Source organism: Dasypus novemcinctus, chromosome 5 (assembly GCF_030445035.2).
Source record: "Dasypus novemcinctus isolate mDasNov1 chromosome 5, mDasNov1.1.hap2, whole genome shotgun sequence".
NCBI lineage: Eukaryota > Metazoa > Chordata > Mammalia > Cingulata > Dasypodidae > Dasypus > Dasypus novemcinctus.
This window is the reverse complement of record NC_080677.1, coordinates 8,377,621-8,396,618: the sequence shown is the minus strand read 5'-3', so window position 1 is coordinate 8,396,618 and position 18,998 is coordinate 8,377,621. Positions and strand designations below refer to the sequence as shown.

General features: G+C 54.1%; 1 protein-coding gene across 5 annotated transcripts in view; it reads right to left on the bottom strand.

Annotated features, from left to right (window-relative positions):
* Positions 1-18,998, bottom strand: part of TNS3 (tensin 3) — a 358,050-nt gene that overhangs the window by 191,927 nt on the left and 147,125 nt on the right. For all 5 annotated transcript variants that reach the window (XM_071215053.1, XM_058296654.1, XM_058296655.2 and 2 more), the window contains one exon: positions 11,205-11,243. In XM_071215053.1, coding sequence (XP_071071154.1) covers positions 11,205-11,243 — 39 coding nt within the window. The remainder of the gene's footprint in view (positions 1-11,204; positions 11,244-18,998) is intronic.

Sequence of the window (18,998 nt, the reverse complement as noted above, 5' to 3'; positions counted from 1 at the left end):
TGCACTTCCTGGAAAGGGTGGAGGGCGTGAGGCCGGGCCAGGTTTGGGTTCGAATGGTGGCAGGGTCGCGGCAGGGGGCGGCGTGTTCTGAGGCAGCAGGCACGTGATCTGCGGCTGACTTTCCTTTGGCGACCACAAAGGCCACCGGAGGTCACTGCCTAGCACTAGCGACTCATTTCCCAATCAGGGGTTTGACCAAGGGTGACAGTCCACCACTTTTTTCAACATTTATTCACTGGAATCCCTCTTTAAAGAAAGCTAATTCCATCATGGTATTCAACAATTATTTGCTCGAATTCCTGTTTTAAGAACACTTTCCCTCTTTTATCTTTCTAGAAACCCTGAGGTACAGTGTGTTTCAGAAAACAGAGATTAGATGCTGGCTTCCTTCCCTTTATCGGCCAATTTTCAGAATGAGTTGGTTTCCATGCACCCTCTAAAGGTAACGAAAACGAGTTGTTTTTAAAGAACGTCTGCTGCATAGATCAGAAAATGATGTCTCAGTTCAAACTTCCAGATGACTAATTGTTTCAACCTGGATTCAGAGCCACACCTGCCACTGGGAAGTCCCTGGTGCTTCACTACCCAAGCGGATCTCCGGATCCAGCTTGTTCCAGAAAGGCTGCAGTGTGTCCTCAAACTCCAGAGCCACGGGGGGTGCAGGGAGTGCTCATTGCTAGGAAAATAAATGGTTAACGAGGGGAGGAAGGATTTACCTAAAACAGAGAACGCCCAAGTAATTCAACAGGACTCCTATACCTTCTGCACAATGGAGCCTCCACATACAATACCTGGTTTCTGGTAATGACAAAATTACTTTAGGGAAAGAAATGGTTTTAAGTAAACCTGTTATCAATGCACTAGAAAACAAGATAATTGTGAAGAGTAGCTGTGAGAGTATTTCAGAATGGAAATGCTGGATTACACCCAAATGACAGAGCAATTGGGGACACCCCCCCAAACAAATGGGGTCGCCCCCCCTAACGCTCTACCGCGCTCTGAGCGACCTGAAGAAAGAGGCCCCAGAAGCGCAGCTGGTCTTCTGAACACCTGTAAAGCTTAAGGAAGCTAAGCCTATTTGAGTGAGCCGGCCGCCACGTCACATGACCAGCTCACACATTAGCGGTAAGGAAAGAGACGTTCCGAGAATAAGGCCGCATCCAGCTTAGGGGTAACTAGGTCCAGAACCCCGGCTCCCGAACAAGCCAGTGCTGGCTCCCCCACCCACCCCACCCTGATCGTGGCGGAGGGAAGCAGTCTGTGTTTTGTTTTTAGGAGGTACAGGGGATTGAACCCAGTTTTGCTTTTTCAAACGGGTAGCCCTCTTGCAGGTAAAACAGATAATTTAAATGTACCAATATAATGCCTCATTAAGGAAGTCATGAGTCTTTCACCCTGACTCAGGATTTTTTTCCATATCTATTTTTCATTTTTTTTAAAGATACTCAGATTACACAAAATGTCACACACAAAAAATATAAGGGATTCCCATATGCCGCACTCCCCACACCTCTCACCCTTCCCCACATGAATAACATCCCTCATTGGTGAGGCGCGTTCACTGCAACTGATGAACACATGTGGAGCACTGTCTCTAAGTGTGGATTACAGTTCACATTGTAGTTAGACTCTCCCACTCAATTCTGTACATCATGGCAGGATATATAATGGCCTGTATCTGTCATTGCAATGTCATTCAGGGCAATTCCAAGTCCCAAAAATGCCCCCACATTACACCTCTTTTTCCCTCTCCCCGCCTGCAGCACCTCCAGTGGCCACTGTGACTTGGGATTTCTAATGCCGCTGTTAAGATCAACTAATTTCTCACTGACTCAGGACATTCAAAAATAATAACAAGCCTTTTATTCTCCCCTTCAGTCATTACTGCTCTTTCCACCAATGATCACACACAGCAGTTTCCTTCAAAGATCCCTCCACGGTTAAAATGTGGGATTGGTATGGAATGTGTACCAAAAAATAAAAGCATCATCACTGCACTAGATGGTCACTGCATCATCACTGCTCCAGTGGTCAAAGCTGGTGGGCATTCACTCATGCGAACGCCAGCTCTTTGCTCACTGGTTGGCGGCTGTTACTATTTGAGCTGGAGGGTGCCCCATCGCCCCAGCACAGCAAGGTGGGTGAACCCAAAGTGAGGACAGCCCCCTACGTGGCCCTCCTCTCATCCGGAGGAGCCTGCAGCCCAAACCCAGCAGGGAACCAGGAGGGCAGGCAGGGACTGCGACAGGCCACCAGAGGCCACGCTGGGGACCGGCCAGCCAGGGGAAGGGGGGCTGGCGTGACCGTTTGCCTCCAGCCCACAGTTGGGAGGCCTCCCGGCGGCGGCTGGAGCTTTTAATCATTAGCCAGGGCTTTTGTGCCAGCCAGGTCGGCTGTAAACGGACACCCGGGTTGATGTGTGCCCCGCTGTTAATTTTTCACAAACGTGGTAACAACGGTTATAGGAGTGGCATCTGCACTCGTCACTTCCCAACACCAGCTACCCGGGGAGCCGGGGGTGTGTGAATAAGGCTCGGCACTGCTCTGTGTGCGCATTTTGACTTCATTTAGGAGCTTCCTCCTTTCCCACTAGGTTGGTAAAGTCGGCCTGAAGGCAGGGTTCTCAGCTGTGGACAAAAGTGTGTGTGAGGGATGATGGAGAGTGGGTACAGTTCAGTGGCTAAGCACCTGCCTCCCACGGACAAGGTCCCAGGTTCAATCCCCCATACCTCCTAAAAAGGAAAACAAACAAACGAAGAAACCAACGTCACTGGAAGCAAATACAGCTCAGTGGCTGGGGGCCTGCCTCCCACATACGAGGTCCCGAGTTCGATCTCCGATACCTCCTGAAAAAAAAAAAAAAAATGCGAGGGAGCCAGGCTCTTGACAGGACCCACAAGGCGTCTCCCAGAACCCGGGCAGTCCTTACCTTGATGTTATTTTAGGTGTGGGAGAAAATGGTGAAATCAAAGACAGCTTTGAAGTAAGGCTTAGCCTGTGGTTAAAAAGAGAAAGTGGGGAAGAGGACGTATCACAGATTTCACGGGAAATTCACGACAGCAGCGTCCGGACGGCATCAGCGCAGTTCTGTGAAAAGCTCCGACAAGCAGCCGAAACGAGGCTGCTGGGCAGAGTCGGGGCCCCAGATCCCAGGTCTGTGGCCCCGGAGGCGCGGCAGCCCCGGGCCCTACTTCCCCGGAGCCACTCTCTGGGAGGAATGACAGTGATGTCCAGACGCAGCCTTGGCCTCACACTGAGTGAATGCCAGGCGCAGGTCAGGCCATGCCAGGGTTCCTCGGCAATGAAGGCTTTGAATTCCTTTCACTGGAAAATCCCAGAACGATGGAGACTTTCTCACCCTCCCCAGGCTACACGTCAGCCCGTAGCCTCTCTTCACCTCTTCTCCTCGTTGGTTCCTTGGCACGTCCTGCCAAGCTGCTATACCCGGGCAGTGAGTGGCGGCTGACACAGGGAACAGAACCATTCCCTCCCGCTCCCGGGAGCGCCTTAGACCCCCGGCTCCTCTTCGCCCGCTCACTTTGAGGTTCCTCCATCTGGGGGTAGGTCTTGGGCCTTCATCGTGCCCCAAACAGGCTGTGAGCCAGTGTCCTCTTTGCTTTGTGGGTTAACGAGGCATTCCAGAAATACGTGGTGAACAAACAAGCAAAGAGGCCGAGGCAGTGAGCCCCACTCTGCAGTGAAGGAGAGAGGCGCCGGCTGCCTGACTGACGTGGACGCAGGCCCCTTTCCCCTGGGCCTTTCCTTATCTGAGGAGCCCATGGCGTGCCCGCTCCTCCTCAAAACCCAGTGTGCTCGCCCCGAGGAGCAAGCACGCGTGGGCACGGGGCAGTGCGTGGTTACGGAAAAGCAAATCTGACTCCAGCTCAGGGTTAAGCCCTGCCCACCAGCTTCCATTCACCTTGGTGCTCATTCACAGCCTCGGTCTCCGAAGGGGCTCTAAGGGCTCTCCGCAGCCCGTCCCCGAAGCTCCCGTCTCCTCCTAAGAGAAGCCGGCATTGGCTCTGCGCCGCGAGACGGAGAACCAGGCAGCCCCAGCCCCACCCCTCCCCAGCGGCCAGGCTGGGAAGGACTGCGGGACCCCTGCCCAGGACGCGGGCTGGGCCACCGGCGTGAGAAGAGCCCTGGGACGCAGACGGCTCACCAGCCCTTTCCAGTTGGAGGCCTCAGGCGTTCCCCGGCCCCCTGAATCTAAGTCTTCTCCGTCTTGCTTCCCTCCCCCCCGCGAGCTTTTTCCATTTTGCATTCTCTCTGTCAGCGTTAAACGGTGATACCCCGATGCTCGGCAGGACCCACAAAGCTTAGGAAACTCATTTCCAAGGTGAAATTGGGGGAACGCAGCATCGGTTTGTATTCTATTTCTGGGTTTCACCAGGCTTTTGCCAAAACCATTGATCCTCAGTTTGGCTCTCTCAACTAAACTGGATATTTGGATTTGATCCAATGATATTCTTGAGCTCTCCCTCTCTCTCTCATTCCTGAAGATCGGAGAGATGAAGAAGCAAGGATATTCACAAGTCCCTGCTGGCCCACAAGGGCGAAATAACCAGCATCCAACCCAACGCCTGGACTTACTGCCAACAAGGGCAAGGAATCCACACCACGAAGCCACCACTGGGGACCGGGGAAGGGCTGGCGGCGCCCTGGAGCGGCAGCTATCCCAGTGCTTCTGTCCTGGATTGTGACATGTTCCGCTCCTTCTTCAGAACGCCCGACCCCATTATGTTAGCCACGGAAAGCAAGGATGTTTTCTTCAGAATCTGTCTAAAATTTGTTGCTGCTGCATAGCGTTTTGCAACAAAACCAAAGGAATATCATTCAGGCCAATCTCTTCTCATCCATCACAAACGTCCGGTCCTCCCACGCAGTGGGCATTCTTTCCAAACGAATTCAGTAGCACCGAGGGAATCTGGGATGAGCCACTGGTGGGATGATGACAAGAACTGAAGCATTTGCACTTGCTTCATTTGCACTTGCACATTTGTCCTAAACATTCAGTCTTTTCTTGTGTTAATCTCCTGGCTCACGATCATTTCCTCTATTTGATTTGGGCTTTTAAGCAAACCATATGGGACAAAGTCCTGACACACACGATCTCATACACACGCACAATACAAGGGCATAAGGAACATAAAAGGACCTGGCTGGAAAACTCCAGTCTCATCCATGTAACCTGATGCCTGATGTCACCTTTGACAGAAACAACCCATTGTCTTCACTTGAATTAAACAAAGAGAAGGACAGCCAATACAATTTCAATAAACAGCTGACTCAAATGTCACGGGCTATTATTAGAGAACCTCCTCTCCGGTGCAAGAAACCACAATGGCCCAGGCAAAGGCCACCAGCGTGGGAGCGGCGGCAGCTGGCGGAGGCCCTGGCACCTGCATCCTGGGCAGCCAGCCGTGCTGGGCGGGCACTCAAACACGTGAGGTCCTGCAGCCCAGAAGTCAGGGCGCAGGTCTCTGCAGAGCAGCCGGGGAGCAGGGGATCTCAGGCGGGGCAGAGGGCCCTCTTGCAGGGCTGGCCACACGGGCGGCATGTGGCCTTCTCGGTCCAGGAGGGTCACTGGAGGTTGCCCGGGAATGACTAGGAGTGACAGGCTGTGCAGACATGGCCTTGGCCACCTGCCCCTGGGAGAGCACTGCAGGACGCCTCGGGGCACCGGGCCCGTCAGCTCCCTTAGCAATCGTGTGGAAGCTGAAGGGAACTCTGCCTCTGAACACCCAGAAAAGAGCCTGCAAATCACAGGCTCAAACTAGAGGTCCTCACATGTCTCCCCTGTTTCTGACCACTGGCTCTTTTCCATCGGCGTCTCTTCCCCTAGTTCCCCAAATAAGGCATTCTTTGGCATCAATGTAGTGACACAAAATATGAAAGTTAAACAACACACTTGTAAACATTTAGTGGGTTGAGGAGGAAATTGCAAAATCAATCAGTACCTCAAAACGAATAGAAATGAGAACAAAGCATATCGAAACTTGTGGGATGCAGCTAAAGCAAAGCTGAGAGAGAAATTTATAGCCCCAAGTGCCTATGTTAAAAAAGGAGAGCTTAAAATCAAAAGACCAAGCACACACCTGGAGGAGCTAGACAAAGAACAATAAACTCTTCCCAAAGCAAGCAGAAGGAAGGCAATAGCAAAGATTAGAGCAGAACTAACTGAAATCGAGAACAAAAGCACTGGAATCAATGTATTATGTCTGTCATATACTAGGGGACCCATAAATGAGAGCTAATAATGGAATATCTCCAAGGGCAGGCCTCTGACCTTTTCTCTCTGTGCACCCCATACCTGCAACAGCCAGAAGACTCTCCCAACGTGGAGGTCCCCTCCCCTGGCCCTCCTCTGCAGCCTGGCCTAAGTTCCAACCAGACAGACGTGTGTACCAACAGTCCCCAGAATCTCACACACAACCTGCCGAACACCACGTCCCCGTACCCACAAGCCACCCTCCCCTGTGTTTTTCTTTCCACTGCCATCCTCTGCCCCCACCTCCCGGTCCTCCAGCCCCCACCTCACTCTCCTCTCCTCTCCCCTTCCCATTCCCACCCCCTGGCTGCAGCCTCCCTCGCTGGGTCACCATGGCATTCTCCTCCCCGCCTCTTGGAGGAAGCACATGGGCTTCCAAGGGTGGGACCTGAGTCCAGCCGCCCTGCCCACTTAGCCTCGGAAGTAGAGCTCCAACTGCTCGGTCCAGTTCACACATGCCATTGCTTTGGCCCAACATCCACCCTAGGGCCAGGGTAGGAAGGGTTAATGGCATCCACATGAGGCAGAGCCCCAGAAAGAGATTTTTCCCTCTAACAAAAAACCCGACTTCATGGATATATCGTAGCAGCCAAAGCCTATGAGGTGGCTCCGTCTTAAACTTCTCTCCACTACCTTGCACCTGCGGTGATCTAGAAAAACAAGGAAGCAGTCTCTTTGGGTCCAGAGGACCAAGTCCCTTAGATGAATAGTGCAAGGGCAATTTAAGCAGACTGGAGAGCCACCAAGTATCTCTTCCTATATCGAAAAGCAGCATCAAGGACTCTGCGAACATAAAGCCATAAGTACCGAGGAGGCCGTCCTACAATGTCTTGTCCTGGACTTCTAAAATCATCACCCCGCTCAGCCTCTGAGCAGACTGCAGCATTTGCTGTGACGGTTTCGTTCATGTGTCAGCTTGGCCACGTTTGGGTGTCCAGCTGTTTGGTCAAGCAAGTGCTGGTCTAATTGTTACTGTGAGGACATTTCATGGACTTAAAGCATCGTAAGTTGACTGCACCTACGGCTAACTACATCTTCGATCAACTGAGGGTACTGCCTTTAGCAAGGAGAGAAGTCTCATCCTAACAGCTGAAAGCCTTAAAAGAAGAAGCGATTTCAGCAGCCAGAAGGGAGAGTTCCCATCTCTACTGCAGCCAGCCAGCTCCTCAAGGGACCTTCACTGGAGTTCCCAGCCTGCAGCCTGCCCTATGGAATTCAGACTTGTGCACCCCCACTGCCAGGTAAGGCAATTTTATGAAATCTCAGACTATTCACAGGTGTCTCCTGTCAGTTCTGTTTCCACTGACACAGCAGCCCCAGTACTCAGACAACATCCTGCTCAAGGCCTTCAGGACAGACTTTCCCGACCATCCCTGTTTCTCTGCTTCCAGATAAGGTGCACTTACATTCTAACCCTGGCTTCCAGGAAACTCAGAGTGCGTTTGTGTGCCTAATCAGCTAAGTTAACATTTACAAAGGGCTAGTCTGGCTCCTGGACTTTTCCACCAAACTCACTGCCACCATGTCTCAGTCCATTGTATTCATCTAACACTAAATCCCACTGTTACGTGAGTCACTGTAGTAAACAGAAGAAGGTTCTACTCACTCTCAGGGTACTGTCAAGTCCTGCTGTCACAGCAGCCACTGGCATGTCGTCTCCAAGTTCAGTGTTTCAAAACCATCAGGCCACTGCTACCCCAGGACCACTGCACTTAGGAGGGCCGAGCTGCTCCAAGTGTTAGAATGTGCTTGGATGAAGCTATTCTGGAACCTCTGAGAAGGGTTCAAGGCCCTCGGGCTTTCTCTGCAGAGGAGAGGTCAGCCGTGCTGCTGCCAGCCTTTCGCCACCATAGAGGAGGAGAAACCGGACAGAGCAGGATGCCAGCCGGGTCTGAGCAAAGGACACTGAGCGCCTCTCCCCTTCCCCCACGGGGGGCCTCCAGCCTCCAGAGCTAAATATCAAACAGAGCCTCATGAAAAGTAAGCCACAACCCCCAACAGGCCACCTGCTCCAAACCCGGAATGGCTCATGACTGATAGAGTTCAAGGACGACTGAGTCACCACGACCAGATAACATTTGGGGAGAGAGTGGGAAATTCTGCCGGGAAACAAAAGAGACCCTGTGCAGACTGGGCTCAGGAAGTGCTGAAATCGGGAGGGGTTGGGGTGGGGGCAAAGGACTCAACTTGAAATCAGAAACCCCGCTCTCCTTTACGAGCAACATAACCTTGGGAAAGTTACTGAACGGCTCTTAACCATAACATCCACTGCACAGTGACGTTCTGAGACTGCCCAAGGCACGGAGGACCCAAAAATACCCAACCGAGGGCCCGAAAGCAACAGGCACCAAGGAACCATCGCTTCAAGTGCCCCTGACAGAACAGCAGGCGCTTTGCTCTGTTCTGCTTTGCTCCTAAGCAAATGATCTTTGATTTATTAATGAGGCACACCAAAAAACTGGAAGCTACACCAACGGATGGCGCTTGCTTGTGAAACTCCGGACCGTGAGCACAGGAAGCCAAGACCAAGGTGCAAGGAACGTGACTTTCTGAGCCCTGAGTTTATTTCCATATTGGGGTGCGTAGAGGTTACCACACAGGCGAATGTGTTTGGGACAGTGTCCAACACAGGTGAGCGACCCCGTGAACAGGGGCAATGGGAAAATAACCACAGATGCTCGGGTACCCTGGCCCCGACCCTCTCCAGCCCAGAGATTCCCAAGGCGGCACGGGGGAACGCTGGGGTTGTCTGAGGGTGAGTCCATGGCACCCCACTATTGTGGGCTCACAGTGCTAGGCGTTCCCCAGCCCCCGCTGTGCCAGGAGAGCAGAAGAGGAGTCTGTGCTTTCAGCCCTGGGACGTGGAGGTGGAAGCCTCCACCTGGCCAGCTCTGTGCAGAGGCGGTCCACTGCACCAGGCACCCATGCACAGGGTGGCGGGACACGGGGTGCCAGAACCCCAGGCCTGACTTGGGCTGCCCACATCCAACCTTCCATCGAGGGTTCCCAGCACCCGGGGGGAGACCGGCTCAAGCCCCACCCTAAGAGGGGGACACAGCAAGGCCTCTCAAGGCCAAAGGCACGCGTTCCCCGGGAGTCCAGGAAGGGAGGTGGGCACCCTGCAGAGCCGCAGCCCACACCCGGCCCCCCTTCTGCCTGCGAGCTGCCATTCTCCCAGGGGAGGGGCACCCTCCCCACCTGCAGGGCTCACTACAGCAGGGAGGCTGGGCCCCAGCCCCACGTGGCTGAACTAGCAGGTCTGGGCAGGAACCCAGAATGAGCATTTGTACCAAGTTTCAAGGCAATGCAAATGCAAATGCTGCTGGTCCAGGGACCACACTCGGAACCGCTGGTCAAAGCAATCGAAACAGTTCGCAGGGAGCTGACGGTACAGAGCGGCCCCGGAGTGCTCAGCCGGGGGTATGAAACCGAGTCCATGTGTGCCGAGCCAAGCCACAGCTAAGAGAAGCACACGTTCAGGGTAGCCAGGGGAGGCGGGGAGAGCCGGCTGAGAGAAGGGCCAGCTCTCGGACCGGCCACGCGTGGGAGAACTCAACAGAGGGCCAGGCTTCCCAGAGAGACAGGTGAGGGTGCCCGGCAGGGGAGCGGCCCCTCCCCGGGATTCAGGGGCTCCAGGGAAGGCAGGGAAAGCAGCGAGGCTCTGGCTGCAGGGGTCCCACCCCTGCAGGTGCTGGGCCCAGAGGCAGCACCATGTGGGCACTGAGAGCCGGGGTTCACCCACAAATCCCCGGGCCACAAAGCCCCCGAGGGCTGGGGGCTCCACAGCCAGAGCAGACCTTGGCGGTTCCTTTCGACCTTCTTATCACCTCCAATGCATATTCTGCTCTCCAGAAGTAGAGATCAAAGGGACTGGCAGTAGTGAGAGAGGCACAATGCCAGCCTGGGGCATGCCAGTGGAGCGGGTTAAGTGTGGAGCCCTGCTCAGCCCTCTTCTTGTACCGCTCCCCACCCAGGCTAGGGGAGCACCCCCCCTCAGTGGATAAATGCACAGGGCACAGCCAGCGGGCAGTCGAGCTGGAATTCGAACTCGAGCTTCGTCACAGCAACCAGTCTGCCATCCCGGCCACGGCAGGGCTGAGCCCTCTGGCGAACATGCCAGCACAGGGCAGACCCAGCTCTGTGTCCAAGGCCACCACTCTCAGCAGAGAGGGATGCCGGATGCAGGACAGCTGGCAAAACCCCCAGCAGAACTCTTCGGACTGTATCAAACAAAACCTAGACCAAAGGGGCGCCGCCCGACCGGCTGGGGAAGCACAGGGAACATGGGAGAGGATCACGCTTCCCGACGGCACACGGCCAGCTCACGTGGCATCCCAGGAGCCACCGAGGCACCTCAGTCCAGCGAGCCACTAATAAGGCGGAGAAACAAGGCTCGACCCCCCTAGCTCCCAACCGGTGGAGCCCCGAGGACACTGAGAGGCACCGTGCCATCCGAGGAGTTTCATTTGGGTAACAGATGGCAATTTCGTTTACCTTGCATCTGATAAGAGCATAGCCTTTGCCAAGGCTCAATGTTCACGTATCTATTTCCTCCTGCTCTCTACCTTGGGGAGGGACACAGGCACTTTCACTGACCACAGTCATACCGCGGAAATGCAGAATCTCTGGCTTATAGATAAGGACACAGTCTTAGGAATATTAACCCTCTAAAGGGAACCGAGACTGAGTCAAAGGCGGTTCATCCAAATGAGCACCTGGTTTTCCTCATCTTAAAGAAAGCACACCAACGAGGGCCAAGGTTCCTGCGGAGAGCGCTGCACACGAAAAGCCCAGCAGCACAGACGGTGTGAGTGGATCCCAGAAGGAAGCACTGGACTCCCCTGAGAGGGCACAGTTCCTGGTTTGCAGACTGGAGTCAAACAGCAAGGGAGAGGTGATGCGACAATGGCCCAAAAGATACGCCAAGACTTACCCGCTCTACGTGGACTTGCGCACAGCAGGGAGTCACCACCTTCAAGAAAAAAGAAACAGGATAAGCAAACAGGGACTCAAGAAAATACCGGGAAAAACATACGGGGGAAAAAAAAAAGAAGAAAGAAATACCAGGCCTACTAACCAAGGGAAAACGCAACTGATGCAAAATGTTAATAGAGAAAACTTGGGCGGGGGATGGAATGGGACTATACTTTCTGCCCGCTTTTCCTAAACCCCCAACTGCTTTAAAAATGAAAAATCCAGTGAGGTTCCCAAAAGCTGAGGCCGTCTTTGACCGTATTCACCACCACGAAACTTTAGAATTTTAAAACTGGACGAGCCCCAGCATGAAGAGAGTCCAAGTTTCTGTTACCTTTTGGAGAGCCACAGTCCTTTTTGGGAATTTCATGAAAACCATGGAGCCTCCTCCACCACCCCCAAGAAAAACGCACATTTGCTCCTGTATTCAGAACTTCACCCCAATGGCAAAGAGCTGATGGCTCAGGATCGCTGAGCTAATCCCACCCCCTGCTCCCTGGGCAGCGTGGGGGAGCTGGCACCCAGGGGAGTCGAGGACTCAGTGTGGGGGGGTCTTCTCACTGCCCACACTTGACACCAGCAACCACGCAGAGGGTCTTGTGTTCTCTATGAAATGGACAGCCCTTTCCAGAACTGTTTCTGTAAGTAGAGATGGAAACGGAATCTAAATTCTGTGACAATATCCTTGTGGTTATTTCACTCCAGGCGTAGACATGCAGCACATGAGACAGAAAGGTCTTTCTGTTAACTCTGCCGTGATCCTCTGGAGAACTGTGCGTTCATTAAGACAGGCACACAAAAGCCAACTTGATGAAAGTACACCGAAAACTAAGGCCCAAGAGACACAGCGAAGGGCACCGAGGACAAATGACCCAACGGCGATAGCTAACCAGATTTGAGGTCTGGATGCAACTTTGATATATAATCTCTCTGGGCCTCAGTTTCCTCATCTGAGAAATGGAAGTAATAATCGTTAACTTCCTGTGGTAGTTTGAGACCGTCTGTACCCCAGGGAAAACATGCTCTTAAAGCTGGTCCAATCCTGTGGCTGGGAATCCACTGTGGGGAGGACATTTTGATTAGGTTACTTCCGTTAAGGACCTTTGGATTGGGTGACTGTAATTAAGGCGTGGCCCCGAGTGGGCCTTAATCCTTTATAAAGGGATGAATATGCAGAGACGGAGAGAAAAGTCACAGGAAACAGAGAAAGGCATGGAAGCCAGAAGCTGAAGGCAATGAACCCTGCAAGAGGGAGAGACCAGCAGATACCGCCACGTGCCTTGCCACGTGACAGGGGACGGCTGGCAGCCGGTCTTCAGGAGAGAGCCCTGCCTGGGGATGCCCTGACTTGGACACTTAGCCTCAGAGCTGTAAGCTTGTAAGCTCATCAATCCCTGTTGTAAAAGCCTCCCCATTTCGGGTGTACTGCCTTTGGCAGCCCAGCAGACTAGAACACTTCCCTACAGGGAACATGTGAGGATAAAAAGGGATGATGCTGTGGCTGGGCCAGGCCAGTCCACAGCAAGAAGGAACTCTCCTGGGGTAGGAGAGGCTCGTGGGTGGAGAAGGGATTAGATTGGCTTGGAAAGGCTCTGGAAGGCCAGCGGGACCTGGGGCACCTACGACCTGAACTCTGCTTCCCGCCTTGGCTTCCTCCTGGCTTTCCTCCCCCGTGTCTCTTGAACCCCCATTCTCAAAGAATTTTCTAAAAACTGTGCAAAGGAAGGAAAAACCCCAGGGATGTGACTAATGGGTCTTGTGGCTTGCAGTGGGTAACAGGTGACTTTTGTCCTTACCACGACAACTATTTATAGCTCTCTTGCTTATCTTACTCAGTAAGCTCCTCAGTAAGTTCATAAATGACACATGGTCATTCATTTGTCTGTATTAGTACATAAAAATTCTGACTCACGTTCTATCTACTGGGCCTCCCTTTCTCTGCCCACTGAGAGCCACCCTCTCCCCAACACCTTCAGCAGCACTCACCCCCCGGAATCTCTGGCCTGGTGGCCTGCTTCCCTATAGCACCAAGACTTCCAGGAATGCAGAGACCACATCATTTTTATTTGTGTTATCTCCAGCACCATACAGATATGCATGTTAAAATTTTATGAGTGGGTGATGGAGTAAATGAGCAAAGCCAAAAAAAAAAACCAAACAAAAAAACACTCAAAAAAACAAATGGCTTTGGAAACATAAGGAATTACAGAAAGATTTGCACAGGATGGTGGGGATAATGAGAAAAGACAATCAGGTAGATAAGCCACCCTGCGATTAACTTTCCCTCTCAGTGCAGTACCCACATAGTGCCCAAATGCCTCATAGCACGTCCCAAAACGTGTGACGTGCTGGCAAGGGAGGTGTGAAGGATCAGAGCCTCTCCTTTCAAATCTCACTCTTGGGAAGTGTATGTGGCTCAAGGGGTTTCCACAGGGGAGATCCCAGGTTTGGTTCCTGCTGCCTCCTAAAAAAAAAAAAAAGGCAAAACAAGCAGGGAAGCCACTTCAGGGGAGCCACCGTAGCTCAGGGGTTGAGTGCCAGCTTCCAACGTACAAGGTCCCAGGTTCAATCCCCAGCCCCTGGTGCTTCAAAAAACAAGAAAATCTCACTCTCTGGAAGCCTATGTTTGTTGGGATAATGATGAGAAAACCCTGGCATCATCTTAGAAACTTGAAAAGCGGCAGCCACCTAAGCTATTCTGCCCCAGAATCCAGAAGTGTTCTGCTCACTGATGACCCCCTTGGCAGACGGGGGCTTACATGTCCAGCCGGCATGGCCCCAGCATACCCTCCAGAAGATGATAAACGATCCACATGCACCACGGCTGCCGAGGAGCCGACCCTGCCCAGGTCCACCGCACAGCGCCCCATCTAGAGCTCCGTCCCTACGGAGCCTTCCATTTGACGCATGGGATCTTGTCCACTTCTTGCATTTGCTCAACAAATTCGTATGCAGTGCCCTCTCTTGCCAGCACTCATTGCTCTTTCATGCTGATACAGTAATAAACAAAACGGACAAATCCCAATCCTCCTTACAGCCTAGTGGGAGGAGAGCGCCCATAACAAAGGCATACATTGCAGGGTTTACTAGAGTGGTCTTGGGGTGATGGAGCAGGAGATAAAGCGGGTTCCTGGCATGGGGAAGCAAATGGTTATCAAAACTCTGTGAGTCTGCACCTGCTTGCCCACCAGGGAAGAAGCTCCCTTCCAAGAAAATCTTTAAGAAAATCAATGTCGAGGCACGCTATCCCGAAAATCCCAAGCACTGCTATAAATGGAGGCGGTGGCGGAGCTCTGGATCAAAGCCTTAAGTCAAATGAATGCGCAGGTAAAAACACACAGGAGCAGCAGCCCCGGGGAAATCTAGAGCAGCCAACGGCGGAGTAAACTCACGATCAGGTGGACACGCTGGGCCATGCAGCCCAGGCCAAATGCTAGGACAGGAATTCCCTCGAAATATACTGCTTTTTTCATCCTAATTTTCCCTCCCTCCAATAAGAAAGGGGGAAACAAACCCTTTTTTCCGATGTTTGGCAGACAGAGGCGTCTGCCTCAGCAGCCACGCTCCCTGCTCCGACTTCCTCAAGCCAGGTGACGACGGGGTCGGGGCAGGGTATTTCAGGCTGCCCAATGCAAAATCAGACGCCAACTCCAGTCCTGCCTCTGGAGACTTATGGGTCCCAGAAATGCCAAAGTGCCCTGAAAGTCAGAGCTGGGGCCGCCCCCACCCGCGTGGCCAGCTTCCACACGTCCCAGCCCCAGCGAGGGCCTTACAGAATGGACACCTCCCAGGAAGTCACCCTCTGTGCCTGCACCCCTCGACTCTAGCTTGTTCTGCTGCTGGGGTCAATCGCCAAGGTCACCAGATCTGCCCGTCGAGCCACAGAGGCGCGACTACCAGGAGGCCACGGAACAGTGCATCTTAACGCCCCTGCTGTCCACTTGGGGCTGTGGGCGCGCTAGGGCTGGAGACGCCAGGGGCTGCTCAGACCCTTAAGCCTCCATCTTCGGGGCGCTCCCGGCCGGTGGAGCAGGCAGCTAAACAGACCGTGTCAACCCAGCACAATGCGGACTGAGCGGGCAGAGCACGAGGCGCTGGGCAAGCCACGAGGAGGGGCAGGCTGCATTCCCAGGGACGCCGGGCCCGCGGCAGGCGTCCTGCAAGGCACGTTTCCACAGCTCGTTGGCCCTTCAAACAATGAACGTGGTATTTACCAGGGGCCCTCCCAGCCTGCGCTCCTCTCTGTCACTTGACCAGGAATGCACTTTGCAGGTGGGCTTTCTCCAGGTAACTGCGGCCTGCCTCTCAAAGTACTCCCTCACTTTTCCTGGAGGCATTGTTCTTAAGTGGTGAACACACAGGGCTTTCCTGCCCGCTCTGTGCAACACCAGATGGGCCGCATCTCCAGTGGGCACCAGGCTGGCGCCAAGCGCTGGCTCTGGGTCTAATTCGGTCCCACCAGCGACCCGATAAGGTAGGGGTCAGCACTTTTCAGGAGATGCAGAGGCCCGGGCAAGCCAAGTCACCTGCCCCAAGACCTGCCAGGAGCATGGGGCCTGCTGGCACAGCGCCCAGCCCCGCCATCCCGTTGATACGCCGCGTGCCCTTTGGCCAGTTGCTTCTGACACGAGGAAGCTCCCTCAGGGATTCCAGGTCACCGTGCCAGTGCCGAATAAAGGCCCGACTCTCCCCTGCTCATTGGGGCCTCCGCGGCCAACTGGGGAGCGCCCCCTCCACGGGGCGGCAGCCCCGCCCACCCCTCTCCTTTGAATGGGGAAGCCAGATACCCATGCTGACTGCGGGCGTCCAGGGAGCCCATCGTCCAGCACCCCCGGAGCACGCACACTGCTCCGTCCCTCCCACCTCCAGCATGACCTTCGCGCAAGGTCTCCCGGCGCAGTCTGGCTGCTGTGTCATTTTTTCTATGACAAGAGGAAACACTGTACTCTTGATTTCTCGGTTGGCGTCGCCCTCCTTGGCAGTAAGGAGTCAATGTTTCTTTAGCCTCCAGGCCCACCTGGCACCGTTCACATCTGATGGGGGGATGATGCGAACCGGCCCAGAGTGGACTCGGGTAGGGGCCTGCTGGTCAGGAACTGTGGAGAGCGCTGGTCATCGCCCAGGTGAGACCCCGCCCCCGAGGAGCCGCTGTGCCATCTGGGCGGACGTCCTTCCTCAACAGCATCTTCAGGCCCAGGGCCCAGGGAGCAGCCATGAGGCGGGGAAGGAAGGGCCGGACCCTCCCCCGCACGGTTCCCCGAGGCTCATCACCCCGTGCAGGCGCTGGCCTGCGGTGTGTCCACGCGCCCCTCCGTCGCCCCTCCCCAGAGCCCAGCAGGCTCGTGAGCGCCCTTTCTAGGCACGATGAGACCGCATCCCCACGACGTTGCGTCACGTGTGCAGTTTTACAGAGAATACACACCAGTCACCTGGATGGCTTCTGCTGGTGGGAACTGCTTTCCCCGTTCTCACCACGGGAGCTCGGAGGTGCAGAAAAATTAACCACGGACCCGGGCCGGGGGCAAGCAGGCTACCCCAGCAAGCTGCAGGAAACCCAAGAGAGGGTACGCACCCCTCGCAGGACCAGGCCTCCCCGTGACGCAGAGAGGGGGCGCACCCACACAGGACCAGACCTCCCCGTGACGCAGTGAGGAACACACACGCGCCCCCCCCTCCCAGGACCAGGCCTCCCCATGACGCAGAGAGGGACCACGCCCCCCGCAGGACCAGGCCTCCATGACGCAAACAGGGTGTGTCCCCCGTTAAGACCAGGCCTCCCCGTGACGCAGAGAGGGCGCACGCGCCCCCCGCAGGACCAGGCCTCCCCGTGACGCAGAGAGGGCGCACGTCCCCCGCAGGACCAGGCCTCCCCATGACGCAGAGAGGGCGCACGCCCCCCGCAGAACCAGGCATCCCCGTGACGCAGATAGGGCACATGCGCCTCCCACAGGATCAGGCCTCCCCATGACGCAGAGAGGGGCCCTGCTGCCAGTCACTTTATGATCTTCTCAGTTATATTCCGGGGCCTAATCTACGGTTGCCAAGGGCAACCCCAAACAAACAGGGCTGTGCCCGGCCCCGCACCCGGCTCCACCGTGCCTGGAGCTCGCTGGGCTGATAACCTCGTCTCCAGGTCAGCAGCAGCTCCGGTGGCCAGGCAGGACCGCCAGGGGCTTTTCACCCAGTCACGGCTGTGCCCCGGGAGTGCACGCCTGTGTGTGCGCGCGCGTGCAAAGCTCAGCGCTGAGGTTTTGTGACCCGCGTGAACGCCAGCGAGCACGTCCCATCCTGGGAAGTGTCTTCCCACACCGTCTCTTCTGCCTACACAGCGATCCTGGCGGCGGGGGGAGCAGACGCCCCACAGACGTGGAGACCCAGACTCCATGGTCCAGAGCTTTTTCTCCTGAGGAAGGAGATAAGACTTTTTTTAGGAGGTCTGGGGATGGAACCCAGGGCCTCATATGTATGAGGTAGGCACTCAACTACTGAGCTACACAAGCTCCCCAGAAGACAGACTTTTTTAAAAGATTTATTTTTATTTTTTTCTTTCTCCCCGTTCCCCCCCCCCCCCACTGCCCCCAGTGTTGGTGTTCACTGAGTCTCTTCATCTTCCTTTTTAGGAGACATCAGGAAGCAAATCTGGGACCTCCCATGTGGGACAGAGGCACTTAATTGCTTAAACCACATCAGCTTCCCAAGATAAACTTTTTTTTTCCCTTTAGGAGGTACCAGGGATTGAACCCAAGGACCTTGTATATGGGAAACAGGCACTCAACCACTGCGCTACACCTGCTTCCCTTACGCAAGGATCTTTTCATTTTTATTATTTTTTATTAATCTCCCCCCTGCCACCTGTGCTTACTGTCTGCTGTGTCCATTCGCTGTGCATTCTTCCTTGTCTGCTTGTCTTCTCTTTAGGTGGCACCAGGAACTGATCCCGGGACCTCTGGAGTGGGAGAGAGGAGCTCAATCTCTTGTACCACCTCAGCTCCCTGGTCTGCTGCTTCTCTCTGTCTCTCCTCTGTGTCTCCCCTTGTTGTGCCATCTTGCTGCACCAGCTCAGCTCTCCATTACACAGGCCAGCTTGCCCTCACCAGGAGGCCCCGGGAATTGAACCTGCACCTCCATATGGTAGACAGAAGCCCAATCCCTTGAGCCACATCTGCTTCCCAAGGTAGACTTTTAATAACGTGACAAGCTAAAGTAAACAAATAACAACAACAACAAAAACCTGGCCAGGTCCTTCCCTGCTTACCTCCTGTGGAGACTGTAGACCGGGGAGACAGAAACTACAATTCCATTCTCCAAGCGCTTTCCAGACCTTTTTCCTTTCTGATGAATACAAGATAACAAAGCACTCCGCTGTTTTGTCATTGCTGTTCCTGATTAAATTTTACTTTGGGCAAAGTCATAGGAAGAGCAACATTCGCCACCAGTTTCTCTAATTCTGCACGTAGCTAATGGATGCACAACATACTAATGCTTGCACAGAATAAGGGTGAATTTCAGTTCAACTTTTTCTGAATCATCAAAAATTCCCATTGTGCTGGGTCAAATGAATGAGTTTCACAGCACGTAGAAAAGTTGAGAAGAGAAGTGAAAACAGACTTGTATATGTAATCTGTGTATGTAGCATGTATTCACATGTCTAGCTGCTACGATGAACACCTGGCAGGTTGGCCTCCCCTCCTGCCACTTTTCCCTATTTGTTCTCCAGGTAATTCTGCCCATCAGTAAATTCTCACATTTTGGC